This window comes from Trichechus manatus, unplaced genomic scaffold (assembly GCF_000243295.1).
Source record: "Trichechus manatus latirostris isolate Lorelei unplaced genomic scaffold, TriManLat1.0 scaffold00021, whole genome shotgun sequence".
NCBI lineage: Eukaryota > Metazoa > Chordata > Mammalia > Sirenia > Trichechidae > Trichechus > Trichechus manatus.
Window position 1 is genome coordinate 5,502,356 of NW_004443957.1, and position 14,126 is coordinate 5,516,481.

The 14,126-nt window shown below is 38.5% G+C and overlaps 1 protein-coding gene across 1 annotated transcript in view; it reads left to right on the forward strand.

The window, feature by feature from the left end:
- PCNX2 (pecanex 2) overlaps positions 1 to 14,126 on the forward strand; it is a 343,407-nt gene that overhangs the window by 63,471 nt on the left and 265,810 nt on the right. The window contains exons 9-10 of the mRNA XM_012554495.2: positions 2,568 to 2,703; positions 13,279 to 13,424. Of these exons, the coding sequence (XP_012409949.1) occupies positions 2,568 to 2,703; positions 13,279 to 13,424 (282 nt within the window). The remainder of the gene's footprint in view (positions 1 to 2,567; positions 2,704 to 13,278; positions 13,425 to 14,126) is intronic.

Below are 14,126 nucleotides of genomic sequence, written 5' to 3' on the forward strand. Positions count from 1 at the left end.
GACTCATAGTGACCCTATAGGACAGAACAGAACTGCCCCACAGGGTTTCCATGGAGCAGCTGGTGGATTCTCTTTACCACTTTGCCACCAGGGCTCCCATACATGCTAAGTAATATGCAAAAATTAAGCTGATTGTTGTGACTGTTGTCTCCTAGCAGGAAGCATTTCTTAGCAGGAGGAGGGCTGCTGTAAAATAACTGTTTGTTACACCATGTATAATAGCCAATCCTTAGTTTAGTTTCGTTGTCAACAGAGGGTGCTGTACACCTTCTAGATTTTGGCACATATGCATACATTTCTTATCCAACTCCTGCCTACTTGTAATCATTACCTACATACAATGTAGTCAGATTAACTTTCGGTTTTAGTGAAGTTCTGGATGTGCTGAGTTTTAGATTTCTCTGAATTTGCATTGCACTTTCAGTCCTATTGTATATAACTATAAGGTGATAGGATTACAGAACTCAGCGGTTACTGTATGAAGCAGAAAAATTTGAATGAACATGTTTTTCTAAATCTAACTGATCTTTTTATCTGTTAAGGACAGACTAAAAAGAAAAAAAACAAAACCCAACAGTTGCTGTTGAGCCAATTCAAACTCCTGGTAACCCCATGTGTGTCAGAGTAGAACTGTGCTCCGTAGGATTTTCAATGGCCGATGTTTTGGCAATAGATCACCAGACCTTTCTTCTAAGCTGCCTGTGGGTCGACTCAAACTTCCACCCTTTCAGTTAGCAAGAGAGCACGTTAAGCGTTTGTACCACCAAGGGACTCCAGGGGCAGATACCACACCACTATTATAGACAGGAAGGGAAAGCACCGTTTAAGGAACAATCATCCAAGTAATGGAAGGATAGGATTTTTACATTTTCAAACTCTGTCCATGTGTGTACTCAACCTGGTCGAAATCGACTTGATGGCAACGGGTTTGTTTGTTTTTTTACTGTTATTATATAATGTTTCCTAAGTGGTTCTTAAAAAGGGAGCCTTTATTCAATACTACAGCTGAGAAATCATGAGTTATAAGCTGTCTTAAAAATGTAGAGAATTTTATGTGCATGTGTGTGTGTGAGTAGTGGAACTATTTTAAACACTGTTCATACAGAATAAGCATTTGTGTGTTTATGAATTTAGTAGTAGGGAGTTAGGAAAGCAAAAGATCCAAAAACCTGGCAGGACCTTTATAATAAAATGTGTAGAATAGAAATCAAAAGGTGATTCATTGATTGCAGTGTATGCATTCTTGAGGAGTCTGTAGCCTGTATTAGGAATGATCTGAGCTGCAAGTCACATAAGACCCAATTCAAAATGGGTTAAACAAGACTGCCATGCATTATTTCAGAAAACAAAAAATTCAAAGATATGATCAGTTCAGGGTTGGTTAATTCAGAGGCTCAATGAAGTCATCAAGAAACTAGTTTCTTTCCGTGTGTAGCTCTCCTGTCCTTGAGGTGTTGGTTTTTGTCCTGAGGTCTGTCCCCTCAGGTGGCAATGTGCCGCTGCAGCTCCAAGGATCTCTTACTCACATAGCATCGAAAAGTCAAGAGAAAGAAGATCTCTTACTTTTGTTACCCTTTAAGAACAAGAACGACCTTCCCATGAGCTCTCCTCACGCCCAGCCAACTCCCTTTGCTATACATCCTCGAATAGTGTTTCTGTCCTATTCTAAAGTCAAGCACTGACCAGGAGAATGGAGTTATCATGATTGTCTTAGAATAACCAGGATTTACACCTGAGGCCAGGGAGCTACCCAGTCTCTCTTCTGAGACACACAGTCTTAGATGATTGAATAAAATCAGAGTTATATTAGCAAGAATTCTGCTAGCAATGACTATTGGGTAGGCAGACAATATTGTCACCTAAAACGTAGAGGCACCTTGCTAGAAAATCAGGTGGAGAAGTTTGTCCTAGTTCTTGATTTCCGAGGCAAAGGAAAAATGCCAGTACTGAGATTTTTTAAAAGACTTGATTAATTTAAATCCTGTCAGTCTGCACATGATTAAAGACAATGAAACTATTTAGATATAGATCACACCTATAGTCATGTCCTCTTTTTCAATTTTGTGAGTTACTTATTTTATCTAATATGTACTTCCTTGCTTCAGGGTATATGTGTGGTGGGGAGGAGCTGGGGAGAGAGTGTTGGGGGCTGGAGGACAAGGTAACAGATGTATTAGTCACTTTTCCCCCCTATTCAAGTCTTGGGAATTATCAAGCTACTATTTATTGTTGTCACCCAAAATAAGGCTAGAACCTAGTGCTACCACCTCCCCACCCATTAACTATGTAGAAAATTAAGGATGCCACCTCTAGAATGCCACATGTCTACCTACCTACCTCATGGCACATTGTAACCCTGGAAAGCCTGAGTAATTTGAATATGTGCAAAATGATTGCCCTTCTGGAGGCAACCTCATATGTATAATTTTTAGCTCTCAACGGCTTATGTAGAGTTGTAAAGGCTCATCCACTGCCTCCCTGGGGATCCCTAGTGTCGTTGTGCTTGTGTATAATGATGGTTTCCAGTATTTCCAAGTAACCACAGCTTTTGTTTTGCCTTTCTTCAGAGAGGTACAGATCAGCTCCTCCAGCACCACAACCTCTGAGAGTCAAGATCCCTCTTCTGGGGACCCTGCAGTCAGTGCCCTCCAACAACAGCTATTGCTAATGGTGGCTCGGAGGACCCAGTCAGAAACCCCGCGGGTAAGTTCCAGCATTGCTGTTTGTTGGTGTTTTACCTGATAGAGCTCGTCAGGTCTGGCCCTGAGTCATTGCATCTCTAGGTTGTGGATATATCACTGCATAGTAGTCTACTGAATGAATGGAAAAATAAAAACATTTAGATAATAGGTACTCTTCAGTTGATACTAACAGGATTGCCACTGTCTTAATTGTGCTTCCAAACACATTGGAAATTCATTCACACTGATCTGTGGTTGCCATGTTGTACACATTTCACAACAGCCCACTTGGACAGATCCCTCCCCATGTTTTAGGAAAATATTTGGATTTTTTATTAATTTACTATATAGTAAGCTTTCACAGATTCTTGAAGATAAATATTTGGCTTGAAGAGAGATTTTATTCTTGGGGCAAATGACATTATCATTAAGGAGTCTAAAATCTGAAGCCTTCCATTATTTTACTGAGGGATATTAATGTCTGTTCACTTATTTCTCAAGCCTTAAATGAGACCTGACTCTGTGGGAGGCACGGCAAAGGATTCAAAGCAAAAGGCAACCCGGGAGGTTAGGCAAACACCAGACCTTGCAATTAAAGTCTGTCCTGATCATTTTGAGAAAGGGGATGGGGAAGGCTCCTTAAAAGAAGGACCAGACCTTGAAGAAAGGTGGGTTTCAGTTGGTGGAGACTGAGGAAGGTAGCTGGGAGAACACCACCTTAGTGTAAAGTTTCTTTACTGCTATTTTTACCTTATTTGTGGCTATGTTTGGATTCCCTCTAGAGAACCTCACCTTTGCAAAAATAATGTAGTTTATATCTGTTTTTGGAGCCCTGGTAATGTAGTGGTTAAGAGCTTGGCTGTAAACCAACGGGTCAGCAGTTCAAATCCACCAGCTGCTCCTTGAAAACCTTGTAGGGCAGTTCTACTCTGTCCTATAGGGTCGTTAGAAGTCGGAATCGACTCAATGGCACATAACAACGACAATAATATTTGTTTTTATGATTCCTTAACCCAAATTATTCCAAAGCATGCTTGATTGTATAATGAGTTGAAATGTATACACTATTAGTCAGATGCGACAAAAATAGTTACCTTTTAACTGACGATAGAGTGCTGGATTCCTGCTGATGCGGTGGGTGAGGAGGACTTACAAGTGCAGAGTAGGAGTAACTCAGCCCTTTTAGACTTGAAGGAGTTTCTGTGGGAACAAATATTCAGTTAATTCAAAGGTTAGGTCCTATTAGGACTATTTCTTCACTTTTGTTCATTGTGTCACTTCCCTCCTCCTTCTCAAGACTCTGGGTGCAGGGCACCTTCCTAAACTCACAGACGAATGTGGAGGTGGGAGAGGCCACTCTGGTAGCCAAGAACTGCTCCTGTGCCTTGGTTCAGCCTGGTCATGTGGTGGCTAGGTGGTGCCTGCTGAGGGTGGATGTCCTGCATGGTTTCGGTGTGGTGCCAGTGGCCGCAGCACGTGTGGGGCCCTGCCAAATGAAGGTTTTCTCTGAGAAACTTGTGTTTTTCCCTGACATGGGCCTGGTGAAGCCCCAGGTCTCTACCACCTGTCCCCCTTAGCACATCGGTGTTGAACCCCTAAGAAGGGGAAGGCTATAAAAATATTGAAGTAGTCTGGGAGGATGTGAATGTCATTGATTCTATGAGTAGGGGAGCCACAGGGAAGCTAGGAACTTCAGAGATTCAAAATCAGAGAAATTGATTTAATATCTTGAACATACCTTAGAGTAGAAACTAGAAAACAAGTAAATATTGCAAGGATAAATCAGACAGTCATGCTACTCCTTATTTTACATTTACAATTCTGTGAGTGACAAGCTGTTTGATTCCTGGTCAGTGCAAAGCCACCACCCATCTACAGCGGAGGCTTGTGTGTTGCTATGCTGCTGAACAAGTTTCAGTGGAGCTTCCAGACTGCTGACTAGGAAGAAAGGCCTAGTGATCTGCCTCTGAAAATCAGCCAAAGAAAACCCTATGGATTACAGTGATCTTATCCCAACCAATCATGGGGATGGTGCAGGACTGGGCAGTGTCTCGTTCCCTTGTGCATGGGGTCGCCATGGGTCTGTTGCTGACTCCATGGCAGCTAACAAGTGGCAAGCCTAGATAAATGCATGTATAAAAGACTAAGTTCATGTGTAGTGTTTTGTTGTTAATCACTTAACCAAATTCATTTTTAACTTAACCTTAATTTTAAGTAAAATTTTAAAAAAATTTAAAGTTTTATTCTATGTAGGTTTGTTGTTGTTAGCTGTCCTCCAGTCGATTCCAGCTCATGGAGACCCTGTGTGTGCAGGTGGAACTGCTGCATAGGATTTTCAAGGCTGTGACCTTTCAGAAGCAGATCACAAGGCCTATATTCTGAGGCACCTTTGGATGTGTTTGAACCTCCAATCTTCTGGCTAGTAGTCAAGCGTTTAACCATTTGTGCCATCCTGGGACTCCGTATATAGGTTTAGAGGTGAAGAAATGAACATTGCTATTCAGTCTTATATTTAGATCCTGAGTAATATTTATAAACATCTTATATCTAAAAAATTGCTTTATCTCTGCTATTTAGTTTTCCAGATTTAATTGATATCACCAGGGAATTAAATTAGGTTTTGGCCATAAAAGTTGGTTTCCTGCTCATTTTTCAACATATATTTACTGAAGGCTTACTATGCCTCCAGCCCTGTGCTACAGGCCAGGTATACAGTGGTGACAAGACTCAGTCCCTGCCTTCAAGAAGTTTAACGACTGGTCAGCACATTCAACTATCTGTGACTGAGGCTATGATCAGGGTAGGCACTGACACTGTGGGGAGTAGAGGATGCCCTGCCCAGGATCCAGGGAATGAGGGAGGCCTCCTGAAGTGTGAAGGATGGATTGAAGCAGCCAGATCACAGGAGGTTAGGCCATCTAGGCAGAGAAACAGCCTGGGCAAGGGCCTGGTAGTGGTCTGCCCTGTGTTTCTGGAGCCTGGAGGTGTAGAGGCAACAACACAAGGAAGTTTAAGTTTTTTTAGATAAGCCTAGCAAAAATAAGCAGGAAATAGGACTCTGAAGACAAAACTATTTAATTTCTTCTCCTCCCCATCCTCTCTCCCTCTCTCTTCATAGCTGCTCGAGTGCAGCATGGATGTCCAGTGGGAGCATGGCCGGGAGGTGGGCCAAGGCCAGTGAAGTGACTTGTGTGAAGTTCTTCCTTGGCACAGATAAAATGTGTGTGCATGGAAGGAAGGGGCCCTGCAAGGGGAGCCCCTGGCAGAGGTTGGTTACCTTGTTTTTATTTTAGGCAAATGAATGGAGGAGGTTCTTTTTTGTCATCACATCTGCAGAGCACAAAGAGAAGGACAAAGCTTGGGGCCCACATAGAATTGGTGACATCTGTCCCCTGAACTCAGTTGGCATTCAGGGGCCTTCTATCCATGTTATAAACTGGTATTTCTTTATACTCACTGTATCCATCATGTACTTCTAACCTCACTGGGCATATTCTGTAGACTCATTACCATGACTTTTAAAGTCTTCCGTAGTCCCATTATGTTACACAGGGCAAGTGCTTGAGTAACCCCCTTAAAATGTCTTTTCTCTCGCAGTGCTGGTTGAGAAGCAGGCACAGTTGGTTCAAAGGCAGCACTGGATCCATGGGAGGCACCACTTTCTGCTTCCATTTGCCCTTACCTGGTTCAGGTTTCAAACTCATCCAGCTCATCTCACGTTATAAACTTGTATGTGACAGTACTTTGTGAACTCTAAAGCTCTGTGTAAGTGCATGACAGTGGCAGTATTATTATTATTATTAACAATAATAGGGAGAGCCAAGCAGTTCATTGGTCCTAAACTAATCTGAACTGGGGACAATTGCAAAGATTGGCATGGTTCTGGACTTGGCAGATTGTCATTCTAGGTTAATGTAAAGGGAATGTTTACATCACAATTTACTATCATTAAAGAATTAATGAGAAGAGGAACTTGCACTTTTTACCCTATGTATTTCCCTGTCATTTACATTTTTGTCACAATGATGTATTCATGAATTGCTTTTTTTTAAAATTTAAAACGTTTTTAAGAGGAAAAAGCATATTCCTGGACCTCTGATTTGCATAGGGTGCTGTATATAGTATTTTATTAAATAGTCCCTGTCCACAAGAATATTGACATTTACTAGCACATGAATCAAATTAAATATCAATTATATAGATGAAAAGATGTATCATCAATTGTAATACATTAACATATGTATTGGTTATTATGTATTTATTTGAAAGAGTATCTACGCTTAAAAAAAGAAAAATGAACATTTGAATACTTTTCATTTATCATGTTCAGAAGTTCATTTTTTGAAAAATATATTTATAACCTACATGATTTGTTATAAATTCTGGCTGCTAACAAGAGCCTCTGTTATAGTAATTATCCTATATATATTTTTTAATTTTTTATCCTTCAGAGTGTTGTTCATGTCTAGATTCAACTAGCTTTCCACTAATGTATTGAACACTAGTTATGAGCAAGGCACTACGTTAGGCACTTTCACAGATGCTGCCACCTGACTTTTACAGCATGTTTTGGGAGTTAGGTCCTGGTACCTGATGTGTTGGCTGAGCCTTGACGCAGTGTTCCTTTCTCTTTGTCCTTCGGTCACTGCTGGGATCTCCAGTTGCTTGCCTCCTCAGCAGCCACTGCTATGATTGCTCATGAGCCCACTTCCGACACCTAGCAGAGTCCCTGCCCACCTCCACCTCTCCAGCACTGGCTTGATGGTTTTTAGAAATAGCACATGGTGCCCTAATGCACTACTTTTTTGTATTGTATTTTCCTCACTCTCCTACTCCTCTCTTCCTGCTGACTTTTCAGGTAAAATCCACGCTGGTCTTTCTGAGAACTTTTAACAATTTTCAAGACCCCTCAAAAAGGAGGCATGGTACTGCCTCCTTGTGCACTACCGTGCCCAGTGTACCTGTGCCAACTTTGTGCCTCTTCCAACTTTGGGGAGATTCCATAGAGTCAGTTGTTTACTCTCCTCCATATAACAGGCTCTCTTATCTATTTCAGCTTTTATTAGGTACAGTTCATTCTCAAAGTCATAAATTTGACTATAAAATTGTTTTAAAGAACATATTGTTTGTGATCCATTATTCCCCATCCTAATTATTTTTTCCAATGTCCATCATATGATGTTTTCCTTTTTAGTTTTGTATTTTCAATTTATTCTTTTATAATTAAGCTTGTGTGTATTGTCTTTTGAAAGCTAATTGCTTTGCCGTGAAGGCGGCCTTCACCTGACCAATGAGTGCTGCCCAGCGCTTGGCTTCGCCTGGGCTCCCTTAAGTGAGATACAAGGCCTCTGTTTCTCATATTTAAAATGGGAAAATAATACCTACTTGGAAGAGGAGTTTTGAGGAATAGAAATAATATATGACATATTTATGCATTTAATAATTGGTAGCTATTACTAGTGTCATCAGAATTCTTTTCAGTCATCTGGAACGCTTGAAGGTGACATTATTTTAGACAGTAGAATTTTCCAGGTAGCTTCGGGGGGATAGTCCTTTACATGCTTAATTTTTTAAATTTCACCAAAAATGCTTTAAAATAAATATTTCTGAAATATGCTTCCCTGCCTTCTTAAACAGAATATACTGATCACAATTTGTTATTCTAGATAATTCAGATTCATTAAATGAAACTTGGGTGCTATGCTGTAAATACAGATCAATATGGGAGTGTGAGAAAATGCAATCATCTTGTGTCCTTAAATCTTCTTCCCCACTTTTCCTAATTTCTTTCTCATAATAGTAGATAAAACTTGCAGGTCTGAAGGCCTGACTTAGTGGGCAATGTAACATGGTTGTTCTTTGGCAAGGCTTAATGAATGAATCACGGACAGACTAACCTTTTTGTCAGTTTGTCCATGCATCCATTTTTTTAGTATTTAGGCTACTCACAATCAAATATATAAGCCACAGATAGGAAATTCCTTCTCACTCTCCATTGTGGTTCCCCCCGCCCACACACACCACACCACCACCACTACCACCGCCAGCGCCTTAATTGTTGATGTTCCTCAGAACCCTTTATTCTGTATTCTCTCCAGGGACATCAGTTCTACACACTCCTGTGGCTCACTTCTCTGTCTCTTTCTCTCAACATAGATGTGTTTGTACTAGCATATGTGGGTATATCACTGTATTATTGTTGCTAGTTTGCTTGTCTATTCCCTAGAAATTTCTAAACCCCTTTAAAGTAGGAATTCTGTCTTGTTAGATTTTGAATTCTTAGCATTTTATAATCTGTATGATAAAGTTTGCTGAATGAATGAGTAAATGAATGTTACTAAAATGATGAGAAAAATTTGAATTTTATGCCTGAAAACAGGCTAAGAATCACTGCTGTAATTCACCGAAATATTTAGGTCAGAGCTTCCTTGGTATCTAAAGCAAAAAATGAAATTCTGTGAACCTTATAGTCCCAAGAAGGAAATCAAATCATTTTTTCTTTGCACCAATTTCTGGGAAGATTTTTTTTAACATGAATTTTTATTTAAGCAGCAAGAAACAACACAGCATACCAAGATCTTTAGGAGGTTTTACAAAAGATATAGACATAGTCTTCATGTGATTTTTTTTTTTTTTTTTTTTTGCACTGACCTTTCCTGACAGCTAAGGGTCTAATATTAAACCTTAATTTAAGGAAGATTCTGTCTCCCACGTGTATTTTTCTTACTGTTCAGAAGAATGTTGTCATCTTCATGTGGCTTACCTTTGACCTTTTATGCATCACATATGAATTCCCCCTTCACAAATACAGCAGAACCATTGGCTCCCTTGTGTGTATATTTCTTACTTGCACTCTTATGTTCATGGAGCCTAAAGGAAAGGAATCCCTTTTGGGAAGAAGGTTTACTATGAACCACAAATTCATCATCATTAAAAGAAGATGATGTTTCTGCTGACATGACAGCAGGCCAGTTTCCACTAAGCTGTCTTTTATATTTGAATAGAATTCCAGACACAAGCAGCACTTACAATCTCAACTTTTCTGTAATAATCTGGCCATAAGTCCTGTGTTTTGCCTTCAGTGGATCGACTTTCCCTTCAAATGCCTTTTGCATTAATATTTTATATTCTGTAAAATTCCATGTTCCATAAGCTGAACCAGTGCATTAGCGTCTGGAAACAGAGAGATGGTAAAAATCTCATTTTTCACAGACTTCTGCAGTGGTCTTCCAATGAAGCAGGTCTGTTGCCCTCCTGATGCCAGGTATCTTGACACCAGTGACTTTCACTGAATTAGGGGAAAAAATTATGTAGTCCACCTATGTATATCCTTTTGCTTTATAAGCCAAAGAGAAACGTATGGTACCTTTACAAGCCATCACTGTACCATGGCTGTTGTTCTGTGCCAATCTCATCCCTTCTCTTTCCTTTGCCTTTCTTCTTTTTGGTCTCCTCTTTCTTATGTTTGTCAGCCTAAACAAATTAGAGCCTATCTAAAATCCTATTTGGTTAAATATATATAATATTTACAAAGAGGTAAAACAAAGGATTGAAAATATAAATAAGATGCAAAAGGTCATACAATGACTGAGCAGATCTGAAAAAGAACCAAGTAGAACTTCTAGAAATTACAAAGTAATAATGAAAACCTCGAAGGATTTAGCAGGAAATTTGATACATAAGAATAGATATTTGGTGAACTGGAAGTTCAGTCTGAAGAGATTGTTTAGATGTAAGACAGAGAGACAAAGAGCTGGAAAGTATGAAAGAAAAGTTAGGAGATATGGGGGACAGAGTGAGGGGCGCTAACATACTCCTCTTTAGATTCCAGAAGGAGATGAAAGAAAGAATAGGGTAGAAAAAATAACAAAAAATGTAACAGCTCAGGTAATCCACAGTTATAGTCAGTGGTGGACTGGTAAGCCAGTGAGGAAAGAATGACTACTTAATAAGTGGAACTGGGCAATAGTCTTTTTATGGGAAAGAAAATGGATGCAATCTCACATCATATTAAAAAAAAATCCCTTGTAGATTAATAATTTAGATGTGAAAGGCAAAACTATACAACCTTAAGAAAGATGATATAATCAAATATCTTCACAACCTTGGGGTACAAATAAATTTTCAACCAAGGCATAAAAGTACAAAACCTTTGCATTTTATAGGAAAAGATGGATAAATTATATTTCCTTCAAATTAAGAATTTCGATTTGTCATCAACACGATAGAAAAAGTGAAGACAAGCCACATATATATACATAGATACATATACATATGTATACATACATATATGTATCTATACACACATGTATATACACACACACACACACAAACTAATGAGAGACAAACAAGCAACCAAATAAAGAAATAGGCAAATGATTTCATGAAGAAAAAATAAAAATGGAAAAAGGTACTCATCCTCATTAATAGTCAAGGAAATGCAAATTAGAATAAAAATGAAATACCATTTTATACTTTTACCAGATTATCCAAAATTAAAAAGTGCCTGGCAGTATCAAATGTTGTGAGCATGTGGAGCAATGCAGCATTTATATGCTATTGGTGCAAGTGCAAACTGATAGAATCACTTTAGAAAACAATTTGTTATTATCTGGTAAATTGAACATTTCTATACCCAGAAATTCCATTTCTGGTAAATATGTACATTTTCTAGAAAATCCAAATAATTTGTTTCCTAGTAAAGTTGAACATGTGGTAAAGTTGAACATTTGCATTCCTAGAAATTCCAGTCCTAGGTGTGTGTTCTGGAGAAATTCTTGCACATACGCACCAGGAGACATGTCCAAGAATGTTCACAGCAGCATAATAGCAAAATTATTGGGGGAAAAAAACACTTAAATGTTCAACAATAAGCAACAGTAAAATAGGTAAGTAAATGATGGTATATCCATATAATGGAATATTATATAGCAGCAAAAAATGACTAAGTTACTGCTATAAAACACAACATGGATCAGTCTCAGGAATATTACATTGAGTATAGGGAAAAAAAAGTTTGCAAAAGGATACATACATTATATTTTATATTTATGAAGTTCAAATATATATAGAACTAAACAATATAGAATTTGTGGATAAAAGCATATGAAATAAAGAAGAAAAGGAAGAAAATGATAAAAATTTTAGGACAGTGGTTATCTGTGAAGGGATGAGGGAAAGGGGCGTGGTCTGTAGGGAGCGTCAAAGCTAGTGGTAATGTTCTTTGTCTTAAATGGATTTCACTGAATTGTTCTTCTTGACACTTTACACACATAAAAAAAATGCATTTATATCCACTCAGTATTTAATAAAAATATATTTTTTTAAAAAGCATAGTGCCTAGTCATACTCAGCGTAAAGAATAATACCTGCAGGCACCTCAGAGTCCTGAGGTTTCGCTGATTGATGCAATGTGAACGCTGATGTGATGTGAATCTAACTCAGTGATGAAGCATTTAGATGCACGTTAGAGACTGTGTTTAAGAGCGCAAGGAAAAAAAATAGCACATTTTTGAAAAATGCCTTAACAGAGGTTAATAGGAAATAAATGTACTTAAAGAGGGTAATCTTTAGATTTTATTTGTCATTGTTAATTACTTGCAAGCATAGCTTTGGGAATGCCATCGTAATATGTTGTATTAACCACTTGCATATTAAATACGGGTATACGATGTCAGAGAGGTGTACTTTCATTTTTCCCCAGTAAATTTTCTTTCCCCCTTTCTGTCCTCAGTTTTTGGTGTTCGTCCTCTTGCAGATCCCTGTGGCTTTGCTCCATGCTGGCCTGTGTCATCTTTGCTGTTTAGGCGTAGTGTATAGCTCCTTTAGTGTGAGCGGTGCTTGGCCCTAACGTAAATCCAGTGTCTGGTTAGAGTCTGTGAATTTTATGATATGTCAGGGCTATTAATGCCTTATGATGCCAGGGACTAAGCTGTCCATATTCTTTGTTGCATTGCTATTACCAACTTTTTGCCAAGCTGAGGAGTCACTCACCAAACATTTGTTAAATGAATCAGTGGAAATGAATTTTTTCTTTCCAAAACTGAATTATTCTGCATTGGATTAGAGATGAATTTGGAGTTAAAACATCTTTTAGGGTTAAAATTCCCCAAGTTTCTGTTTTATTGGTTAGAATTTTTTTCTATAAATACATCAGTTTTCCTCATAACAATTGACCTAGATATTGTCAATGTAATTTTTTTAGTCTTAATGAATTTTGAATATTTATCTCAACATTACATTAAAAATATGCTTTTCGAAAAATCAAGTCATTAAGATCTTTTGTTGAATTCTTTCTTAAGCATTATGTGTCAGGCAGTTTCTTGGTCCTAATTAACAGTAGTGTCTTGAGATGAGGGGCATCATTTTAATGGTACATTTTATAAATTTAATAAAGGAATTGAAATGTATTGGGGAAAAATACCTTTTTAAAAATCCTGTTTCTTTTCTCAGAGTATCCGTATTTTATGAAATATGTTGGTTTACATTTCTGAATTTGAACATCTGCTTTGTGTATTTTTGAATTATGATGTATATTTATGACAGTAACATGTCAATATGAAACCCTTTCGCTATTATTTCTTTTGGTATCTAAAAGCATCTGAGTCAGGACCTGGAAGACTCGTCATGCTCTTCAACACAAGGAAAATTTAGCCGAGAGCAGTTTTACAAGTTAATCATTTTCCCTGGCAAGTGGATTAAAGTCTGGTATGATCGACTTACCTTGTTGGCATTACTCGATCGGTAAGCCACTGAGCATGCAAATGTACAACCGAAAGACACAGTGGGGACATGGTGATACACATGTGCATGCTTTTATAAAGAGAATTATCATTTACTTGCTGAGGTTCCCTGGGAGGCTTTCAAAGTGTGCATCTCTTGTGCTGCAAACCCAAATCAGTAAGATTCTGAAAACTTAAAAACACTGCAATTTAGCAATTAAAATGGGCGATACAAGAATTAGGCAACATGATTTAGATTTAAGGTTAGCTTTTGGGGCAATATTATGCTTTGGTCTACTTTCAGCTTACAACATGGGTAAGATGTTTTTGTAGGAAAGCTTGAGACTCCCATAATGGAGGCAAGGGCCTGACCAGACTGAATGTGGGCATGGGCAGAGGGGGGAAGACAAAGCACAGCGATTCCTAGCTCTTCCCTGGACATTTTCAATTCTGATTTTTTACACCTGCCTGATGTACACTTGTTTGAAACGTTAAGGAAAACCTTGAAACCCTTTTACTCTATCTCACCTCCACTTAACATCCTTTCTCAAGATAAAATGTTGTGGGGATGGAGATGTGTTTACTGGGTGGGAGGGCGGTTAAGGCTGTTTAAGGCATGATAGCAGTGTGGTTATTATGGGACTTCCCATTTCTATCCTCCGCTACCTGAAGCTGTGCAAAGGACGATATTATGATCTTCAAGGGCTGTGTAATTCTGACTGGA